The 24260-nt window shown below is 35.3% G+C and overlaps 2 protein-coding genes across 2 annotated transcripts in view; both read left to right on the forward strand.

Moving 5' to 3' along the window:
* Positions 1 to 23518, forward strand: part of LOC138706519 (transmembrane protein 135-like) — a 52432-nt gene extending 28914 nt beyond the window's left edge. Inside the window, exon 9 of the mRNA XM_069835893.1 lies at positions 610 to 23518. Coding sequence (XP_069691994.1) covers positions 610 to 727 — 118 coding nt within the window. The 3' untranslated portion in view covers positions 728 to 23518. The remainder of the gene's footprint in view (positions 1 to 609) is intronic.
* The window catches only part of LOC138706520 (transmembrane protein 135-like), a 40143-nt gene continuing 33335 nt past the window's right edge, over positions 17453 to 24260 (forward strand). The window contains exons 1-2 of the mRNA XM_069835896.1: positions 17453 to 17574; positions 23560 to 23636. Of these exons, the coding sequence (XP_069691997.1) occupies positions 17571 to 17574; positions 23560 to 23636 (81 nt within the window). The 5' untranslated portion in view covers positions 17453 to 17570. The remainder of the gene's footprint in view (positions 17575 to 23559; positions 23637 to 24260) is intronic.

The following is a 24260-nucleotide window of genomic DNA, read 5'->3' on the forward strand; positions in this document are numbered from 1 at the left end:
CCTTTTTGCAGCCGGTTCTATTATGTATGTGTATGTATAAAACTTAAAACTTGATGATCCAGATTCTCGTCATAGGAAAGTGATCCTAATAAAATAGGTATTTGAAGAAACGCTGCTTGCAGGTGAATTTCAGTTTTGTGTCTGCTTAATTTGGAGAGAATATTTTCTGCTGTTGCTCGTGAAGCAGTGCAAGGATGTGGCTGTTGTGGCAGCAGTCACACAAGCCTAGTGTTGACCCTGTTGAAAATAGATAAACTACATGTTAATAACAGAAGAAATGGTACTCCCTATTTTCAATACCATGAAAACTTGAAAATCTGTATAATTGAGTGACTCTTCAGGAACAGAATTCTTCCTCATGTTATAAATTAATACCCTAAAGCCCTGTGTTTACTTATCTTGTAAAGGGAACCATTCTATAGATATTAATACCCAGGAAAATCAATGTTCTTCAGTTGATTTGAACCCTTGAGTCTCAGAAGCATTGAGAAGTATAGTTACCACTAGACTTCCGAGGATTTCAGAAGTATATAATAATTTTATGAGATACCGTCCTCTAAATCAACTTTTTTGCAGAGAAGATGGTAACACTGCTGGATATTGTTACAGGATTGCAGCCATGGACCGGAAGCCTTTGGATGCATTTGGAATGGGGACATCTTCAGCTCTTGTAGAGGTGCTGGCAAAGACCCGCACATCATTGCTTCCCTATAGTGAACTTTTATGATGACACCCATTGTTAGTTCACTTCGTTCTGGTTGTGGTAGATTTTGGTCACAGAGGAGGTCTTTCTACACTTTTTGCCCATTGTATTGTACCTTGGAACTCATAGTATAGCGATATTCTATGAACTATTACTAATACCAAATAAGGTGGAATAATGTGAATTGGATAGATGAAGCTGACAGAGGATAGGAATTCTATTGGAGGATTCAGCAGCCATTGGTATTACACTACCTTTACTGCAATCACTGATCAAACGAATCGAATTTATCTTGCGCATGTTACCAGTAGTAGCTGCTTCGATCTGGTTTACAAACCCAAGTGGATGGTATCGCGGAAAATAGCATGTGAACTTTCTTCAGAAATAGCTATTGGGATGAAAATTCCAATATGGACAAGTAGAGGTTGTCAAACTGCTGAAAAAACTTCCTTAAGTTCCATGCAGCGATTAGGAACAAAAGAACCCAGAAAAGCTTCCTTCTTTCCTAAAGTCTGTTCCATAACTTTTGGCAGGCAAAATAAACTAACCTACATTACACTAAGGAAAAGTGAATGGTGGTGGAAAATGGAGGAGGTGCTGGTAATTCTTCATACAAGCATTTTCATTTTGTTTCTGAGAGAGAATTGCTGAATTATACATTAAATTGCACATTTAGTGGTGGCTTATTTCTCAGTCTGTGTTAGTGTGCAGTAAAGGTATCCCTATATACGCCATGACGATTGGGGGTCATGAAGGTAGACTGTCATGCTTTCTTGACCTTGGTACTAGAATGAGATGGTATGGTCGACACTGTGCTCCGATTGCCTTTTATTCCCAGGAAAGTCCCAGTACTCAATTTGATAGGGGGCTGAGTGAAACTCAGGGTAATTCTGGAAGTTGTGGCAACAAGAAAAATACCGTCACCATCTGCTATTGAACCCAGGACATTCCAGTCTGTAGCCAGTTACCGTACCAACTGAGCTACCTGGCCACCCACTTTGTGTGAAGTGAACAATTTTTTGCCCTTTCATAGCTTACTCTGAATCCTGTAAACTTTTTATTCTGAAACGCACACATCCTCACTCATAATTTCGTTACTTATGTACGAGATGTGTTCATAAATTTTGGGACAAGTCCTATAAATGCGAATAAAATTACCTGATTTAAATTTGGCTGCCATCCCCCTCAAAGTAGTCCCCTTGGGCAGCTCTACACCGATCCCAGTGCCTCTGCCATTTTTGGAATGCCTCCTGGAAGTCGCGTTCTTGAAGCCTGTTAAGCACCTTCTGCGATTCGCATTGGATTTCCTCCCCTGTGCCAAAACAACGACCCTTTAGCTTCAATTTCATCTTCGGAAACAAAAAAAAAAAAAAAGTCGCAGAGGGCCAAATGTAGTGAATACAGGTCATCCAGGGACCGCTGACTGAAATCTTGACAGACTTCGAGATGGTGTTTCTTTTGCTCTTGTGACAGAAGCCTGAGCATGAACTTGGCAGCAAAGCAACTCATGTTCAAAATGGACATGAGGGTCATTTGAACCTCTCCAAATGACATGTTGATGATGTGAGCAATTTCTCTGATGGTAATGTGTCGATCATCATGCACAATTAGTTGAATTTTTGGATATTTTCAGCAGTGTTGCATGTGTGTGGTCAACCTGGCCTCTCATCGTCTTTCTGCGATGCTCTGCCATTTCTGAAACTCGAATGCTACTCAGAACACCTCGTCTGACTCACTGCTTCATTTCTGTAGGCTTGCTTCAACATTCTATGGGTTTTAGTTGCCGATTTCCTGGTTTTTACACAGAATATGATGTTGGCTCTCTGTTCCAGTTTTCAGTCCATCGTGATTTTGCAAATGCATGGATGTACGTGCTAACAAAACCTTGTGTAACACAGTTCTCAATGAAGATAGTGCTTTGAAACTTTGTGTTGGTCTCTTCAAAGTCGTCTAGCATCACTGCTGCACGTGTGTCAATCACGTGATCCATTTGCCCACAGGAGACAAAGTCCCAGAATTTAATGATCACACCTTGTATCATGCCTAAGCTGATTATTTCAGTTTTATTAAAATCATTGAGAATCTGAATCACTTTACTACTTACAAGGGAATTGTTAATGACCTCTCCCCAAATTTTATGGATTTTCCCTGTCAGGGCTTTTTCATATCAGGTTCAATTTTGACATAATTTATTTTGCTATTGAAATATTTTGTTTAAAAAATATGCTGAACTACTCAAACTTTATACAGTATATGTTGATTATACATTAGAACTACTGGGTGTTCAGTTCAAAATGTGTCATGGCTCACTGTATGTCGTCATGTGGCTAGCCGATGAGCCTAGAGAATTCAATCTTCTTACACTTCTGCAGAGGTGTATTACCTAAATGCGAGAGAAGTTGCCTAGCAAGCACGGCGTTCATTCTGAAGATTACTTACCGATACGTAGGGTAACGCCAGTAGTGGCAAGAATGTGAACTGTTTGGAAACACGTACTGAAGTGAGTTTTTTTTCTTACTGTCGGGATATGGGGAGAGGGTTAAGACGATTACTTACGTATTTGTTAACTTGGACGGTCAACATGGACACAGAGCATTTGATTTGTGTTGTGGAATGTTGCCGTATGCAATCGATGATAACAAATACCCTGCGTACGACTTGCCTGCGCAAAACACAGTTCGAAAGAGGTTATGGTAGCACACAGACTTTACAGACCGCCATCTGTTGCTACGACATTCAAGTTATACCGTACATGTTCTCAAGTTCAGATTGAACGCCTTGATTAATAGGCAACTTCTCTGACATGAAAGCTGAAACTCGCTTCAAATCGCTGACTCACAACAGTGACGTCATGACACACTTTGAAATGAACACCCAGTATATAGGAATCTTTATTTAAGGTGAATAAAAATCTTAAATTTCGGTATTTGCACAATAAAAAAATTTCGGTATTGTTTCACATTTAAAAAAATGTAACTTTTTGACTCTAGTCGTGCAAAATACACTACTGTTTTCCTACAAAGACTAGAGGTTTGTATCAAGGAAATCTTAAGGTTCTTTGTACATTTTAGCAATACTGACAGTTTTATATTGGTACTTCTGTGTTGTGTAGAGAAATTTGTATAAGTTTCCCATCCTGTTTGTAAATAATATAAACTAATAGGCAACATAATCTTTTAGGCTATTTCGACTTTATATTTAAAAATGAAGTACTCGAAATGCAGTTTGAACATTACATTCAAAATTATATATATTGAATATTAAATTCAAAATGTACATAAATATCAATATTAGAGCACCTTAAATAAAATTTCATAAAAATATCGCTAAGTGGTAATTCTATAGAAGAGTGCTACCAAAGGAAGGTAAATTTTTAGTGGAAAGTATTTGAATTGAGTGAACCACTATCTGTATAAACGCATTTAAGGTTCAAAGGCCGTGGGATGAATTCATATGTTGGCAATGCTGCATTATACAATTGGAATACATTTCAAGACTATTCAGTTGCAAACATGGCGTGCTCTGAATGCCACATGGGTTTGTGTTTAAACAAAAAGATTGAAGACAAGTAATGGATTTTTGGTCCCAAATTGGCATCGTTCCTCAATTTTGCTTTGTTGTCGGTAAGTAAAACTAAGCTAAGAGGGATGAAGTTACAGGGGAATGGAGGAAGTTACACAATGTAGAACTGCATGCATTGTATTCTTAACCTGACATAATTAGGAATATTAAATCCAGATGTTTGAGATGGGCAAGGCATATAACACATATGAACGAACCCAGAAATGCATATAGAGTGTTAGTTGGGAGGCCAGAGGGAAAAAGACCTTTGAGAAGACCGAGATGTAGATGGGAGGATAATATAAAAATGGATTTAAGGGAGGTGGGATATGATAGTAGAGACTGGATTAATTTTGCTCAGGATAGAGACTGATGGTGGGCTTATGTGAGGGTGGCAATGATCCTCCAGGTTCCTTAAAAGCCATTTGTAAGTGTGTAAAACTACATTAGAAACAAAGTACGGAAATAAAGAATGCATACCTTTGGTAGTTCTTTTGTATAGAAATATTAGAAGATTAAAATGTCTCCTGAAGAACACTATTTCGAATAAATTAGTACTAAAAACAAAGATTTCGTGTTATTTCAGAGTTTAAGCTTAGAATATTTTGACTGGAAGGGTTTCAACATAAAATCTAGTTACATATATCAGCTAAGAAACCATATTTTGCAAATCTGTGGTTTGCGAAAACTAGGTATCTGTACAGCTGTTAAACAATTCTATTTGCTGACACTAGATATAACAGTATTTTAGAAAAATAAATAAATATTTAGAAAAAATAACACTTTAGCAAGAGCACAGTCGTATATAGCCACAACTTTATATTGTTCTTGAAGTGGATGGTACACAAATTTTTCATTGGTTATTCCCGAACTGTTCATTGGCAGAAAAGAATGTATTATTTATATTACAGGCAAATATTATTAATCAAATTTGTGTTATATTTTGAAACGTCGAGTACTTCTTCTCTAAAATAGTGTCGAAAGATGTATCAGTTTTTTATTACATACAGAAATTTGTATTGTACTCTATACTATTTTGCCTGCATCCCAGTCAGTCATATGAATTTAGCCTGTGTAAGAATGCAGACACAAAATATGTCTCTCTATTTTTTATATCAATTTACCATCTCCTCACGCCGTCTCTGTTGCCAGTTTTAATGTGTGGAGTATCCACATGTCACCTCAGCCCTTTGCAGCTTAGTTGCAATGTCACACTATAAACACAGATTATTTAACCATATGAATAAAAAGACACAAAATAAATTTTATATTCAATGTTATCTTCTGTGTTTGATAACCATGCAATGAAAAAATTCTACATTTGAGCATTTATGTTCCTACTAAACATTGATAATATCATATATCAACGTGCCAGTTCAAAAGGGAAACAACCCAAATCGGATTTTTTTTTTTTTTTAACTACAGTTTTCTCAAAACTTTAAATCTTGAGTTGTTTCCCTGTTGAACTGGCCCGTCAATATACATAAATGTCGGAAAACAAGTGAAGCATAGCTCTTAGCAAGAAACAATATCTAAAATGATTAAATATCCAAAACAACGGAAAAATACCAAAAAGTATAGTATATATGAATATAATCAAAGAACAATGATTAGGGTTTACATATGGATTAGTATTGTTAATGATGTTGCAGTAAGGTGATATGTTATTAAAATTTAGATCCTGGTTATAACATTTATTTTTGGTAAATAAAATGAAATATATAAATATTGAACATTTTATTAACCCCTTTTCTCAAATGACTATACTTCTATAGAGAAAGATTTGCTAAATCATCAGCCCTCCAATGGGAATGACCACAAGGATCCTGATTACTAGGGCTAGGATTTTGATGAAATTGCATCTTTTTTCTAGTAAGCCAGAAACATAGCTGCTTTAGTATTTGTGTTATGTGATAAACTGAGTGTTTTAAAGCATATTTGTTAGGGCATTTTTTTTGCATTTTTTGCCTGTTTCAACTCATAAGAGCATCTTTTGTTTTATTCGGTCATTTTTTAGGCATTTTCATTTGATTTTGGCCATAAATCCCCATTATTAATGTAAAATAATGTCTATTTCCTTTGATATTTTCTTTACATACTTTGTTCATGAATACTCATTATTTTGTATAATATTTTAATCGTTTTTCTACACAAATATTGCCATTAAAACGTAGTACACCCCACATAATGGATCAGTCCAACCATCCCTTCAATATAGACTCCTCTATACCTGCTAATTCGAGATAAGAGTGGCCTTGTGGTGGACTACACGGAAACTAAAAGTAAAGTAAATCCATGGTGCTACAGCCCATGAAGGGTCAAGACCGACCAGCCGACTGCTGACCTCACGTCCACATGCCGACGCAAAGGTGAACGATCATACATGGAAACTACATCAGATAAAATAATTAATTAAAGTGTACTACTTACAAAAAATTATGTAAAATTTAATTTAATTACTAGTCTAAATATAAAGTAGTACAAAGCCTCTTTTCCTACTAAGGCAATTATGTAAGATCAATTTTTAGGGCATTTTAAGGGCATTTTTGAAATATTTTTAGGTCATAAATGCATTGTTTTTAGGACATTTTTTCATGATTTATAGGTCATCAAAATCCTAGCCCTACTGATTACAGAAGAGTTATGCTTAAAAAATAAAAAAATAATTAAACAAAATAAATTAATGAAATTAAAAATTGGGAATTGATTTGATGCAAAATTGTTATATTAACAAAAGTATCTTTTTTTGAAAATATAAATTATAGTAGATAATGTATAAAGAATCTGACAGAATTTGTAATACGATGTTTTGTATTTCAAAGACTGAATTTTAATTTCAGTAATAGTTGATAGGTAGACTGTGAAAGGGAACCTCTCACTCTAAATAACATACCTCTGACAACAAACTGATTAATAGATATATTTAGAAGAGAGGACAGAGGCATGGTTCATATATTTCCTGTTTTTCTTTGTTGCCCTCATCTGTTTGCAAGAGCTTTCTCTCAAAACTGATATTTGGATTCAATACCATGGCCTTATTTTTATCCTTGTCAATGGCTAAAATGTCTTCACGCCTGTTAGAATCTGCAGTTGAAATGCAATGAACCTCTTCATTTCCCAACCAAGGTGCCTTAAGACTTCTGCAATATTTCTCCTCATCTGTGATTTCTATTATTCCGTAGCAGTTTGCTTTTCCTGCAGATTCCCAGTATGTGACCAGTAGCTTCTGTCTTGTTGCAGCCAGTATACCTACAGTGGATTGTATTGAATGTTCTGCCAGAAAAGGATCCTATTGGAATTAGATTGCGTGGTAACTTCACCACATTGACATATTCAGATGTTGAAAGAGGTTTTTTGCCATACATAGGCACTCCTTTCTTTTTATGTGGCAGTTGTCACCAAGCTTGAAAAGACCTTGTTCTTAGAATTTCTCTTTAATTTTCCAAAGGCCGCTTTTTTGCTTCTTAAAGATTCTGTATCTGATGTAAATGTTGATCATTAAGATGCTGAAAATGATTGCAGATATTAAATGCTGTATACTATAGTCGCGACGCTGTTATTCCCGGCGTGACTCCTCCTCTTTGCTTACGTCTTAGGAAGTGAAGGCTCTATAAAGTCTAGGTAGGTAGTATCGTTCGCCATTTTTGTTCTTTCGTTGCCGAGCTACCATACGAGGAATCTATTTGCCACACCGTTAAACATTATCATGTCGTAGCTCCTATGATAATAAATCACACGCACTGTAATTCAGCAAATAATTGAGCGGCAAATAATGTCTTCGTGTGCTTTCTGCAACCGCCAATGAAAGAGCCAAAATGGCGGGCGATTATATTAAGTATTTATCGAGCCTTAAGAAATGAATAACATCTTCCTCAGCGAATCACAAGACGCACACGTTTAAATGTAGCCGACCTGCAATGCGATTGGCTGCCGGAAATTAGAGCGACGGGACTATAGCTTCTCATTTTGCACACACTATATCCAGTCCACATACATTTTGGGTGAATATAACAAAGAATATGTAGTGTTATCTAGTAAAATGATTTCTTTAATGGCACTTCTAACTACAGTAAAACTCCATTTGTGCGTTTCTCACTTATACTCTTTTTTTCTGAAGTCCTGGCAAAATTTCTATACCTACGGTCTTACTAATGAAAATTTTTATACAGATGTTTAACTGTCTTATATTTACACAATGAATATCTTGTTTATAAATTGTGTGTAAATTCCTTACTAATAATAATCACTCCATTCATCATGTAGTCCACACCTGTGGAGTAACGGCTAGCACGTCTGGCTGCGAAACCAGGTGGCCCGGGTTCGATTCCCGGTCGGGGCATGTTACCTGGTTGAGGTTTTTTCCGGGGTTTTCCCTCAGCCCAATATGAGCAAATGCTGGGTAACTTTTGGTGCTGGACCCCGGACTCATTTCACCAGCATTATCACCTTCATCTCATTCAGACGCTAAATAACCTAAGCTGTTGATAAAGCGTCGTAAAATAACCTAGTAAAATAAATTTTAAAAAATTAATTCATCGTGTATAACAGTACAAATGTTACACAGCTACGTCATAGTTTCGTCATTACTTCATTACGAAAGGTAATAGATAACTGAGGTTCTGTATTGTATCCAATAGTGCGCACTATGTACCACACTAAGTATCAATAGTACAACTGGACCTGATCGATTACCACACTATATTTTGATCAAAGAGTACAGCTACAGCAATATTATTCTGGTTGTTCTGCGGTTACAAGGCAACCATTACCATAATATGACAATCAATACGAACAGCTGTTAGAGGAGTGGCCATTTTTTTCTCTATATACCATGCTTAAACAAGCAGTTTCATGTATATAATTACTGCAAAGCAATTCCCAAGTACAGTTATATGCTTGTACTGTATTATACCAATTTTTTTTTTTAACACAGTCCTCATAATTTGTACAAATTACAGGTGAATTTGCTTGTACAGAACTGTATTACACCAATTTTTTTTTGGAACACAGTCCTCATAATTTGTACAAATTACAGGTGAATTTGCTTGTACTGTATTATACAATTTTTTTTTTTGGAACAATCCTCATAATTTGTACAAATTACAGGTGAATTTGCTTATACTGTATTATACCAATTTTTTTTTTTGGAACACAGTCCTCATAATTTGTACAAATTACAGGTGAATTTGCTTGTACTGTATTATACCAATTTTTTTTTGGAACACAGTTCTCATAATTTGTACAAATTACAGGTGAATTTGCTTGTACTGTATTATACCAATTTTTTTTGGAACACAGTCCTCATAATTTGTACAAATTACAGGTGAATTTGCTTGTAATGCATTATACCAATTTTTTTTTTTTTTTGGAACACGGTCCTCATAATTTGTACAAATTACAGGTGAATTTACTTGTACTGTATTATACCAATTTTTTTTGGAACACAGTCCTCATAATTTGTACAAATTACAGGTGAATTTGCTTGTACTGTATTATACAATTTTTTTTTTTGGAACAATCCTCATAATTTGTACAAATTACAGGTGAATTTGCTTGTATTGTATTATACCAATTTTTTATTTTTGGAACACAGTCCTCATAATTTGTACAAATTACAGGTGAATTTGCTTGTAATGCATTATACCATACTTTCGTGAAATAGAGTGCTGACTCCATTTATTTTTAATAAATGTAGTTACAGAATGACGATACAAATGCTGTTCAGTGGCAGCAATTTGGTACCAGTTACTTCACAGCTCAAAAGCAACGAAACATCATAGATCTGTCTAGATGGGGAAAGTAAGGTAAGGGAATTGAGTCACATACATGTTCTTCAGTGACCACCAAAACTTTGACTTTGAGCCAACTTAGATTACCATTGTCCACACTTGATTCATTAACTTACCTGTCTAGACCAACATTATCCATGAATAATCCTGGAGAAATCTCGTAACAGGAATGGGCAAGTTTCCAGTAAATGCAACACAGCATTTCATATAATTAGAGGGAGTTGCTGCAGTAGAAATTAGAATTTTTCGAAATTGTAGTAATATTATTAGTGGTAAGGAATTAAAAGGAAGTTTGTTGGCTTGTACAGACTAGTACTCTGATAATTAATCTAAACCTCTGGAATACCCCATCATTAAGGACCGAGCTCCAGTCAGGGATGTGTACATGTATCACAAAGTGTGATGGGATGGCCCTTGTGTGAAAGTCTCTATTCATCTATCCATTCACTTCTAGCTCATATTACTTCGAATCATCATGAAATTTTTTCCATCTCGTATATAAATTTAATGTACAGCATAAATATACATGGCTTCCACTGTTGACGTTGCAATAAAATAAGTAAAAGGGATAGATTGCAGAATATGTGAAAAGTTTGGTGTCTGTTGCACAGTTGAGCCTGGACAAGCAAGATATGGTTACAAAAATTGTCTTGCTTTTGTATTGTAGGAAGATGAAGTCAATGTCTGAGAATTTAAACTCAATACACTGTCTGAAGATGTCTATAATATTGTTAAAACTTATGGAATGTTGAACATTCACAGCATATGGAAAGCCAACAGACTGGGTTACATAGAGACTTACCTTTCACCTCAAGTGAAATATAAAATTAAATTCTTGTGTTAATTATTGTTAAGTAGGCTCAACTGTGTACATCAGTGTTGTTCAATGCTACAGCATTGCATTTTAAGGTGAGGAAAGAGTTTTACTGTCTGGTTTCAAGAGATGGTAATTGACGCTAGGAATATCACTACATAAATATATCATTTTAACTGTAATATAGTGCACAAAGTTAGAAATCAAAATGACAGCCTTTGTCAAAGTATGCACACTCAGGTGTTCAAAGAAACTGTCTCAACTTTTATATACAGGATGAGTCTGTTTGTTTTTAGTATGTTTGGAAAACGCGTGAGTGTGCTCCTGGATCAAAAATAAGAACAATTTCTTATATGAAAATTTGGCGGAAAATGCTTATTTATTGGAGAAATGGTCATACTTTGTTTTTGTTCTTTTTTTGTTGTGTCGCAAGTACGTTTGGAAACTTGTCATTTAACGTTTACAAGAGGTACTCAATGTGTTCCCCTCCATTGTTTGCACATGCCTGAGTATGATGTACACATGACTGGTGAGTTTGCTCAAACACTATGTTGTCATCACGGATCAAATTGGCACGTTGCAATAGCTTCTCTGCATCATTTACTCATGTTACATAGACGACAGCCTTCAAGTGACCTCAAAGGTAAAAATCTAATGGAGTGAGGTCGGGTGACCTGGGTGGCCAAGGCACTGGACCACCTCGTCCAATCAAAACAAAAACAATGTATTACTGTTTTGTCACTGTGTTGTTTGTAAACAAACACTGATACAAAATCAAAACAAAAACAATAATATAATCAGACTCTTATTAAAACAAAAGTCACTATTACTTTTTTTTTTTTTTCCAATAAATAAGCATTTTCAGTCAAATTTTTATGTAAGGAATTGTTCATATTTTTGATCCAGGAGCACGTTCACTCGTTTTCCAAACATACTTATAACTGACCTTGTATAATGTAATGTGTTATTATGATTGAATACTTCTCACATACTGGATCCCGGTAAGCAATTAAAAGAAACGAGACTTTATATTATTCATTTGTACAGAGATAAAAAAAACAACTATACAGTGTACAAAAGAACGTCCACACCTACGGAGTAACAGCACGTTTGGCCGCGAAACCAGATGACCGAGGTTCGATTCCAAGTTGAGGCAAGTTACCTGGTTGAGGTTTTTTCCGGGGTTTTCCCTCAACTCAATATGAGCAAATGCTGGGTAACTTTCAGTGCTGGACCCTGGACTCATTTCACTGGCATTATCACCTTCATATCATTCAGACGCTAAGTAACCTAAGATGTTGATAAGTGTCGTAAAATAACCTACTAAAAAAAAAAAAAAAAAAGAACCGCTGTCCACGTGTTAACATTGTAGGATTTTTTTTTTCTTTTTATTCAGCACTGAACCTGATGTTTTGAATTCATTAACTTGTTTATGAATTTTGGAATGCATTGAGACTCGCATTCTGGTTAATTGTTCACGAAACTCTCTTCTAAATCTTCTTGCGGATTCATACTTAATGAATTTGCAAAACACGAAAATATGCTGGTCAGTAGTTACCATAAAAGCTGTTAATCACAACAAAAATCGTGTATGCATTTGTTAAGAAAATCTGTATACTGACGAAAGCCAGGACTGCTTGGTGGAAGAAGACATCCTGCTAAGATATCAAAATCATAAATACTGGGTTTGCAGCAAATGATCAGTTATCTGCTGTTATTGCATGAGTCACCTAATGGGAGAGTAGGACTCTACGTCCAACACCACATTCACTAGGATTTGAGTTGCTAGAGCTAGCGTTAACCCTTTATGGACTGGCGTTAATATATTGTCTGCAGACTGTATGTATTATTTATAAAGTACCGTCAAACCGTCTAGAGTCGACCGCTTTTTTTCGTACCTTTAATGCTACTTCACAGACAATGCTATCTAGTATTTCACTGAAAATGGTATGTTATAGCACACAACTCGGGGATTGTTTTCTATTTTCATTTTATGAACTTCCACGGTCACTGAGGAAAACAAATTTTAAACGCCGGTCGACTCAACCCTTTACATGGTGTTAAGTCGACCACCATATTAAAAATACATGTAAATGAACGTTTGCTCTCATTCAGTCGATATCGACCTCCTTTTGGATGCTTTTATTATTATTTACTTTGTTATTTTTTATTTTAAGTTATTTGGGATAGGAAAATGCGAATTTTAAACAGTTATTTTAATGTGCATACATTAAATAGGTTAAGGCTCATAAATTTAATAGAAAATATTTAATTAATTAGCAGACATAAAATTACGTGAAACTACACACAACATTATCACATTATTAATGTACTAATTAATAAAATAGCCCTGAAAAATACAGAAAATGCAGTTTCCATCTCCTAATTAATATCAGAACCCTGAAAATCAACACCAAATTTTACGAATTTCTTATCCTCCATAGGAACAGAAGCACTTAGTTTTCTTTCTACCTGAACACAGTCAATAAGACTCGTATCCTCCACCTCACAGGATATTTGAACTGGAATCCACCACAATTTCTAACAAAACAAAGTTCAAGTCCTTCTCCTGGAACCAGTTCCTCAATGCAACCGACACAAAATTTAATTGTCTTTTTAGTTGGGAACTTCACTAAAAGCTGATCCCCTGATTTAGGGTAATCGAAATTTTCATTATCATTTTTATCTTCCTCTTCAACCCACTCATCTGACGAATCTTTAGTAGAGTGTCATCCGTCTTCATCACTATCACTGGACTCCTGGTATCCTCTCTTTTTCTTTTCTTGGTGGTTTTCTTGGCTTCTCTTTTTCTGGTCTCCTCAGTTGAGACAGGATGAGAGATTTCTTCATTTGACTGAGATGTTCCGCCTTCAGTAGACCTACTGATACAATACTTTTTCCTGGTTCAATTTCAGTTTTCCTTTTCCTTTTCTTGGCAGCTAATTATTTTTCATATCTCATGCCCTGGAGCACTTTGATGACCGCTTCTCCCACCAGTGCCGGTGTGGAATGAGATTGTGGAGACTCTGTCAAACCAGATTGTGGTAGTTTATTAAAGACTATTTGTGGCTGGAATGGATTAATTCCACAGGCCTGCATGGTCGACTCTGTACTGGAATACAACTTCAACTTCTGACATCTCTCAATAATATGGGAAAATATTTTTTGTTGTAGTATGTTATTGAGCTTAAAATTCTGATTACAGAAATACAGTTATTTTGTATTGCATTACAGTTAAACAAGGCTAAATTGTTAAAAGTTAGACAGAGTATTTTTTTGTTACTATTTTTGTTATTGGCAACAATGAACTTTACATAATCAAGGACGCACAATACGATTGGCACTACCATGAGAGATTGATAGGGGAAGTGTTATCAGTCAGCTGGAAGCAAGCAGTGGCGGCTAGTAGGCAATTCTATTGGAATAAACACGTGAAATTAGAAAGTGTACACAGTGGTCGAATCTAGACCCCCAGGTCGACTCTAGACGGTTCCACGGTACGTTGGTATTTTTAAATTTTATGTAACAGACTTAAACTAATTTAAATATTTTAGTATTGTATTTTTTTTTCTAAAAAAAGAATCAAAATCATTTCAACTGCGTTCAACTGAAATCCTGTCAGCTTTCATGAATACCATTACATCGATTGCTTTACATGGGCCCTCCCCATCCTTTATCACAGTCTTAATTGACTACAGTGGCCAGGACACGAACCTGCGATCTTGGGTATGATATACCGGTCAGTCATATCTTGTGCTCCTGAAACTGCTCAGCTAATGAACCCAACACGACTTCACCCGATTATGCAGGTATATGAACTCGTGGTTAAGAGTTAGAAATTTGCATACAATAGTAGTTTGTCTTCCTTTGTTTAAAGGTTAATCTAGCACAGCACGTAATTCATTTAATGCATTGTGTAATATTGTTAGTGCAGGTTTGTGGTCAACATGATCTACAGAACTGTAAAGAATGATTAGGAACATCATCTCATGTTACAACAGTTGTCTCCACACTAAAGCTACGACTACACCAAAGGAGGCTTGCTTATCACTTGTTGCTTGGATAGTTGCCTAGGTAAAATACATGGTGGTCACACAGCCATATTGGGTGCCTAGTGGCCAGTCATTCCTTGCTTGTTCGTTCAACGTTGCGAAACCTCTGCCATGATCAGACCTCCAGCCTGTCACGCAGATGGCCTGAGTTTCAGTCCTGGTCAGGTTGGATTTTTCATTGAAAAATCCATAGTGAAACTTGTGGCGGACAAGGTCGCAGTTGGATTTTTCTCGGGATTCTCCTGTTTCCCCATATTAGGCATCCACATCATTCCATCAACATTTCTCCATTTCGTCATCATTCCATAGCATTCCCCGAATGTCAGTTGGCGATACACAGAGGAGGCTGGCCTAGGGACGAGAGGGATTGCCTGCTTGAAACCCGGGTAAGCAGCGAACCTTAGTATAGTCAGCCAGTGGGGTTTGGGAATGCGCCTCACTTGAGAGTTAGTGTAGTAAATAGTAACAGGTCGCAGTGCTTGGCCATAGTGTCCCCCTCCCATAAATTCCATTCCAATAATGCGAATATGCCACTTTTAAAATTCACTAGAAAACTACTTCTTATGGAATATACTTTTTTTTCAAATATGATTTGCTATATCATCCATCATGTTGGATGCATAATGTTAATACAGTGAAACCTGTTCAAATTGGAACCTGAATGATCCGGAATCCTGTCTATTTCGGAACAATTTATTGGTCCCGGCGAAATTCATATGTATTATGTGTAATGTTTCCTGAATAAAACGGAAACTGTCTGCTACTATTCAAAACGGAAATAATATTTTGGAAACACTACTTTAATGTAAACTGTATTTTGAAACAGTATGTGCTTTCAAGGAATGTACGAAATACGTAAGTCACTAAGATAAAAACAAGTTTTCTTTGTAAAATTTTTGAGGGTGCGAGGGTGTGTTGGCCTGGTGATCATAAATTTTGTTACCCTATTGACTAGGCAGACGACTCCCTTCAAATATGTTCAATGCTTCACTCCTGTATAAACTACTGTTGTAGCTGGGTAGAACGCAAGTGTATTAGTGATTTCGTGATAAAAAAAATGTTGCGTAATAATGTTGCACTATCATTAATTGATGAAGTAAAAGTTATCGAGGAAAATGAGAAACGAAGAGTATGGAAAATAATGTTGAAATTTATGAATGGAAAACTCAGGTGTAACTTAACACTTTAAAAAATAAAGGCCCTATCATGATTGAGTGGCTTGGGGCCAATAATGGTTACATAAAAGGAAACAGAAAACAACTGGTTACATAGAAATAAATGAACTGTTGTGGGAGTGGATTGTTCTTGCCCTTTCAAAGATCATGCAAATTTCTGGACCTATTCTGCAAAGAAAACCCTTGAACTGGCAAAGAAATTAGATAATCCAGAATTCAAGACCTCTAGGCTCCCAGGTCAATTAAATAATGTGCTGTGATATACAGTAAAGTATTATAGTATAGTGTTAGATATTAAATTTGGTGTAGGCTAATTAATAAACTTTATAGTGTTTAATGAGTGAGGTATGGTACAATTTATACAGGAAATAAGATTTTCATCAAGATCATTCTCCAATTAAATAAGCGGCAGGAAGCTGATTTAATGCCAGTAGTGTTAAACGGAATATTTTGTAATTTCTACAATTAGTGGCATGCCATTTTGTTTTTCATTTATACAAATGATAAAATATTCCATTTTAACTTCACACCTGAATAACACGGAAACCTGTCCATAACGGAAAAAAAATTAGGACCATGTCACTTCCGTCTTGAACAGGTTTCACTGTATTTCAAGAGTTACGCCTTTATGTTCTTGTTTAATTCCTGCCCCACAACTTCCCATAATTGAGGTGTTCTCTGGAATAACAATTTATTTCATTTTCCGTTTCCAGTATATATTGAATCCTTAATAGAAAGATGCTGAAACTGATCAGGAAGAGAGAAAGGAATTGATTGGGTCACTGGCTGAAAAGAAACTGCCTACTGAAGGATGCGCTGGATGGGACAGAAGAAGATATCAGATGATAGACGATATTAAGATTTATGGATCATATGCGGAGACTAAGAGGAAGGCAGAAAATGTTGGGTTTGCAGTGAAAGACCTGCCTTTGGGCAGAAAACTATGAATGAATGAATAACACATCTCCCTCCACACAAAATATTATTTCCGTCCAACAAACATGGCATCCTCTAGAATTCTGCACAGTGCTGTTATACGAGAGCTAATGTTTGCTGCTTTGTATCTCAAATTCAAGATTTCGCAGTTTTGTTCCAGAGAATGCATCAATTGTTTCAGTACAACAGTGCTGTTATGCAGTTCATTGGATGGATTCCAAAGTGTCTATCATTTGTAAACAGCTACTATCAATGCTTGATCCATATCATTATCCATTATTATCATAAACAACAGTATTAAACCAATGCTCGTGAAAATATTGTTAGATATCTGGTGGCTACCCAGAGAAAACAGACTGGTTCGTTCACTTGGATAATTGCTAGGTGACACACCAAGTTGCAGACCACGTGGTGCTGCTGGACTCGGTTGTTCCTGACTTTGTTTACTTGGATTACTCATCTAGACGGTTACTCAACTACCAGGCAATAAGCAAGCCTTCTTTGGTGTGGCCGTAATGGAGAACTCTTCAAACACCTGCTATGAGTAATTTTTTTTAAATTCTATTTATTAATTATAGCTGTTCTTTTCTTCCATGTTTGCACATTGTATAGTACGTACAGAATTTTATTCTCTGTGCAAGTGCATTGTATAATCTTGGCTCTTATGCTATTGCTTGCCGGGAGCCAGTATGTGGGAACTATATGGACAACCATAAGAATCTCACATACATGCATATACACACACACACACATATATATAAAAGTAACATTTGCTTATAAGATGAAGCTTTGATCTTCATGAATTTAGTTTCTAAGTACATAAAATATAACTAAACAGTAAATCAAACCTGAATTCTTGAGTTAATTTCATTCCAAAAAGAAGTCTTTGTTTTTCAGGCTCTGAGTGTGCAAGTTCATGTATGTGAAATACAAATGAATGCATTGATAAATAAGGTTGTGCTTTCTTCCATATTAATAATTGATAAATATTTTATTGTGATACAATGAATAGATTAAAATGTTGATGCAGCTGGTGTTTAATTTTTTCATGTATGATACGTTATGACGTGATATACAGTACACTGCAAAGAAGAGAGAGAGAGAGGAATGCTGTCAAATATAACAAAGTTGCATCAAGTTTAACTCTCTTCTTCATTGTCTGTATCTTCGAAAGTATGAAGAAAATTGTTTGGACCGTTTTTAATAATTTCATCAAATTGTTACATTAAAAAAATACTGTTGAGAAATGAAATGGTATGGCTGTGTAGAATTTAAGAAGATTAAGAGTAAAATTTGAAAGCCCACTTTTTTTTTCTTCCTTGTACTCTTAAATGCTTAGTAAGTGGGAGACAATTAGTGCAACAAATATGTTTTGTCAAATGATCATAATAATTAATCACCGAGCGAGTTGGCTCAGACGGTAGCATTTGAGACTCACATTCGGGAGATCTTGGGTTCAAACCCCGTGGCTGACCATTCTGACTGGGATTTTTCATGGTTTCTCTCAGTCACAGGAGCAGATACCAAATTGAAAATTTACATGTCATGATGATTCATCAATCACCAATATCATAAACATTACCGGTAATCAAAATCTATAATCAGTTGCATGAACACAGGCTGTCTACAGCATGTAATGGGAGCAGGAACTCAATAGTGGTGAAAGCGGCCTGCTGGTGTACCCAGATATTCTAAAACACTCGATATGACCAGAGAGATTAAAGTGTATATAAATAAACTTAACAAAAATAAATAAATAAATAACCATCATTATTTAGGCCTAAATAGATCTGCTTTGGCTGAAGTGCTAAAATGCAGACGTCAGTTGTTTAAAACATCCCTGAATAAACTCTGCAGTGCTTGGGAAAAGTGACATAAGTCAGTTTTCACAAACCTTTTTTGATAATTTATTGACAACTTACACTGGTTTATGTCGATTTGATTTTTTCTGTATGAATTATTGTAATGGGAGGAATACCAATGTATTTTTTTCCAAGCGAACAGATGTTCCGTAAGTTGACAATAAATTATCAAAAAAGGTTTGTGGAAATTGACTTGTGTCACTTTTCCCGATCACTACAGAACTATTCATCAATTAAATTCAGGCGTTCCATTAGTTCAATGCCTAGAAAGTCTGCTTTCCATGTTGGTAATCGTTGTTCGAATCCTGGAGGGTCCAAACAGAATTTGTGTGGAGGGCAAAGACTGCTTGGTGGTAGGTTTTTGCAGAATACTCCTACCATCATTTCACCATTGCTTCATTAATCATCATTATCATATGGTGCTATGTAATTCGCCTCTCATAGTTCAATGAAGGCAACACCTACTGTAGGATAAAGAACTAGGCGCATCTCTCCTAGATGGGAATGTTTGGGTGAATGACGCAAAGTCAAGTATCTGACATTGGAGGAAAAAAAATCAGGTTTTCATTTACCAACAACAAAAGAATATACTGATTTCCTCTATACTGTTCCAAAATGAGAATTAAGTAAAGCAAATAATAACATGGATCCCACATCATATTATCATGTTTTAAGGAAGTGATTCTCAATCAGGGGGCTGGAAACTGATGATAATAATAATAATAATAATAATAATAATAATAATAATAATAATAATGATAGTAATAATAGTAATTTTTAAAAGTAGTTCTGTGAACATTTAAATAGTCGACTATTTTGCATTAAATAAAAATATATTTAAATTATTTTCTTTCTAAATTGATGTCTACGAAGTTTCTACTCCCTTATGGCTTTACAAAGGCGACATGTTCCTTTAGAACAGAATGAAAGAGGGTAGGATAATTTATTTGTCTGCTTTTCGTCCATTATTAGGCTCAATTTTATTAGAACAACTATCATCAAAGGGCCGTACTAAAGTACTGTGAGGAAAAGAGGTATCTCCTCATCAAAAAGGTTGAGAAATGCTGGTCTAAGGTATCATGCCTAGAATGAAATGTGCGCTGGTTTGAGACCTCATGGGGAAGGAATTTTCCCATGAAATTTCGGGGATTGTATGGGACCAGTGTACACCCAGCATTGTGATAAATATGAGGAGCTATGCTAGGCAGCAAAATCCGGTTTCGAAAACCAGGTATAACAGCTGGGAAGGTCGTCATGTTGACCACATGGATAACCCCATACTGGTTGGATGATAATTCACCTTTTTTAAAGCATGTAAATGTGAGGTCATCATTCAACTGGTCGGCCTTGAGTCATTGCTATTGTGCCATGGATTGAGAGAGAAGTAATCGTATCCTACAAATATAAAAGTGTATCTTGTATTAACATTATATTATCATGTATTTCCTTTTTATCCTCTGGTTGAGTGGAAGAAAAGACCTCATAGTCTTAACTCTGCCAGAAAAAATAAAGCATTATTATTATTATTATCTTGAATTTTTTTAAAGGAATGTGATTCACAAAAATTACTCCTACTTTACATTAACTGACTTCTCGTATATTGATTACGAGTTAATATTTTATGAAAAATAATTTTTCAACAAATAATTCCAGTTGAACTTGCCAAACTTTGAACCTGGGTCTTTGGCATGGAAAATCAGTCAACGAGCTAAGAATTTAATTTAAAATGCGTTGATAGAAAGGCGAAATTCTATATTAAATTCTGTTTCGATAGAGTGATTTACAACATTCCATGCTTTCGCTTAACTACTATTTATTTGTTAATTTTGACAGTTTTAGTCACAGTCACACTGTGTTTCAGTTCACAAAATTAACACTGCACTCATTCGCATTATTTGCAAGAATTTAAGCATGATAGTGTTCATAAAATTTACATGAAATGTTAAATATCACTGACTTCTAATAATGTATTACCGGTAATGCTTATCAAATAAATAAAACAAATCTCTCTTCAGTATCAGTGCTGAAATTTGTTCGAAACCTTCCTGAAGCTGCTCAAATTTATTTGAACATAATTTCTCTTCTGGTTTCAGTCCTTTGTCCATAAGTAGTTTTCTGTTGTAGCTTTTTAACACTTAATTTCTTCTAATAATTATGAAAGGTCTTACAATATAAATACCTGAAAGAGGATTCAACAAGTAAACTGCAATTGTTACGAACTAGTTTCTAGTATCTAGTTTCGTTGAATGGATGAGTCACTCTTCCGTGAAGTTGAAAACAACTTTTTTTGCATGATCGTGTTTTTTTTTTTTTTTATTATATTTACTGCTATTGTTGTTAGGCCTTGAAAACTAGAATTCCCACTCAGAAACTGTTGCTAGGGAAACTATTCTTCATAACACAAAACCACATTCTAGTATATACAGTCACGAAGCTTGAGTTGTGAGGGTGCTAGGAACAATAGACTGTGCTGGTACTATTTTGCATTGTCTATGAGGCGATATTAGCGATCCTAGTGGTTAGCAACTATCTATGGGTGCATATTTACTATGTATTGAGCTTCGTGACTGTATATGCTAGACTGTGATAAAACTATACTGAAATAGATCCATTAAGTGCACTTATTGTTACTTAGTTACTTTTACAGTGCAGTACCGGCTTTGGGATAATATTGCTCTAAATTTTCAACGCAAAATAATTATATCGTATTTGCAAAAAATGTTGTGCAATACACGTTTACGAAGTGCATTAGAAAATCAGAAATTGAAAAACGAGCAGAGCGAGTTTTCCAAACTTTTGCTCGATTTTATAAAAAAGCATTTCCCAACCTTGTATCACAATATACTGTTGTCCACACTCAGGTGTGTATGAATCGAGATTTTTCGTTGTTTGGAGTCATACAGTACAGACCCAGAAACAAAATTCAGGTGGCCCAGCTTTTTTTCTGGATCTGTACAAATTTTGAAATGCTTAATTTTCTTCTTATTGTATACTTTCGTGGAGGGGTGGGGAAGTCTATATTAAATGGCAGATTCTAAAATTTCCTGTTAAATGGTTCTTTTGGCATTGTATGAGGTCATGTCTAGGAAAATGACTGCTTATGGTAACCCTGTATTGGATGAACCATTTATTGTTGTTCAAAATGGACTCCTAATATATACAGAGACATCATTTTATTTTTACTTCAATTTTTATTGTACCTGAGTTTTTGAATGTACTTCACTCCCACTTCCTCCACTAGTAAACTTACAACCGTTCTCCACACAGAGCCAAGGCCGCGTATGCAGTACTGAGTTAGTGAGTATAGTACGTTCCAGAAATATGTTCACATTTTCCAGTGACGAAAGAGCTTTCAATATTGAATCATATTTTCGCACAGATACTGTCGTCCGTTTGCCTACATCGCATCCCAGTTTCCCCCACCTGCTTCTGTTCGGCCCTCTGTAAAGTCTAGTAGCTGGGCTGTCTTAGCTCTTTTCTGAAGACATTAATTTCTGTTAGGAATTGGACGTCTATGTAATATTATACAACTGTTTAAAATAACTGAAGTAAAAGGGTCTCGTTAAGTAATTAAATGTCACTTGATTCCCCCCCCCCCCTTTCTACGACCCTGCGACAAAACCACTTGAACGGACAGTAGATAGCATGTCTGAGTAATTTTATCTTTTCGGATCAGACAGAAGTGAAGATTAAATTTACAATACATAAGGTACTCTTTTATAGAGTAGGTACAGAATTATTTCAACATGAGTTACTAGTACGAAGGACGAAACTGGTAATTGGAATTAGGTACAAGAATCTATAGTGCGATAATATGCACAAAAGAACTGAAGCCTGTATCGAAATGAACGGCCACCATTTTCAAAAATGTGTTTAAATATCCATATTATGATTATTTTTCAATTTAACTTCATTCTCTATATTGTACGCTAATGTTCTGTAACAGTACAATGTACACTGCATAATGAATACGTCCACATATACAGCTCAGTTCGTGAGTAAAACACTAAGTGTTAATACAGTACTGTATTTTGGTTAAACAAAAACGTAATGAAAATTATCAAACTCAAAATTGAGATATTTCCTAGTTTACATAAATGGATGAACTACTTTTCTTCCCTCCTATACCTAGTAAAGTGATTTGTATTTTACACCAGTATCATCGAACTCCAATCTTGGAAGGGGGAGCAAGCGGTGTTTCTGATTCTAGACCTTTAATTCAAAGATATAGCCAGGTTAATATTAAAAATGTTAGTAAAAATAAAATGATGTCCCCTGTATAATGTTTCACTTGTGTAATAAGTGCAAAACATTTTGTAGCTGAAAAGAAAAAGCATTTTCTTGTCTTTCTCTCTCTCTCTTTTCTTTAGACATATCATGAGAATGTGAAAAGTTGGTATATGCAGGATTGCATTTTCTTTTTAAGATATTAAATTTCTGCTTAGATTAGCCAGTTGCATTATATTTGAAATTCGTACTAGAATAGCATTTTGCATTGTATTTACGGTTAAGTGCTCATTAATATATTTTATTCACTTGTTAACTTGATTATATAAGAACATATTTTTGTACATATAATTGTGGACAGTAATTCAAAGTGTTCAACAATAAATTGTTTTCATTATATTAATGATTTTGCTACTAGTTCACTTTTCTTGTTTCATAAGGTAACCACCCTGACTGCGTCACTATTCGGACATTTTCAGATGATGGATGTGAGACGAGTTTAGAACATTGCAGTAAAGTAAGTTTTTAATTTTGATATTCGTAACCTACAAGAAGTTAAGATACTTCATTTAGAATTATCATTATGACATTTGTAGTATATGCTGATGTTGTAGTGGCGTGTTCTTTTTTCAATTGATGTTGAAATTATTTACAAGGTGGAGAATTTTCAGCGATCTATTGTTGAACTGGGATAAAACTTTATGGATTGATTCAAATATGTATTTAAACAACCTAATAGCTTATTTATACTTTTGGACTTTATTTACACAATTGAAGTTATTTTTTAAAACCACATCCTTCAGGTGACCTCCATTTGCAATGCACTACTAAAATCTCTTCTGGAAACTTGTTCTTGAGCTCTTGAATATCATGTAATCTGTGAGAGAACAGTCTCTTTTTAAAAAATCCCCAGAACAAAAATTTCGGAGCTGTCAAATTGGGTGAGCACAAAGGTCATGAAATATCACCAGATTGGAAGATAATGCATCTTGGGAAGAACCACTGCAAGTATTTGCAAATGAAAATTCTTCTATAGAGTCGGGGCCATGTACAGGATGTTTGAAGAGGGGGAAAAAAAAAACTTTTTTTTTTTTTCATAAAGTAGTTCACAAACGATTAGGGAAAACACGGGAATTTTACT

Source organism: Periplaneta americana, chromosome 9 (genome assembly GCF_040183065.1).
Source record: "Periplaneta americana isolate PAMFEO1 chromosome 9, P.americana_PAMFEO1_priV1, whole genome shotgun sequence".
Classification (NCBI taxonomy): domain Eukaryota; kingdom Metazoa; phylum Arthropoda; class Insecta; order Blattodea; family Blattidae; genus Periplaneta; species Periplaneta americana.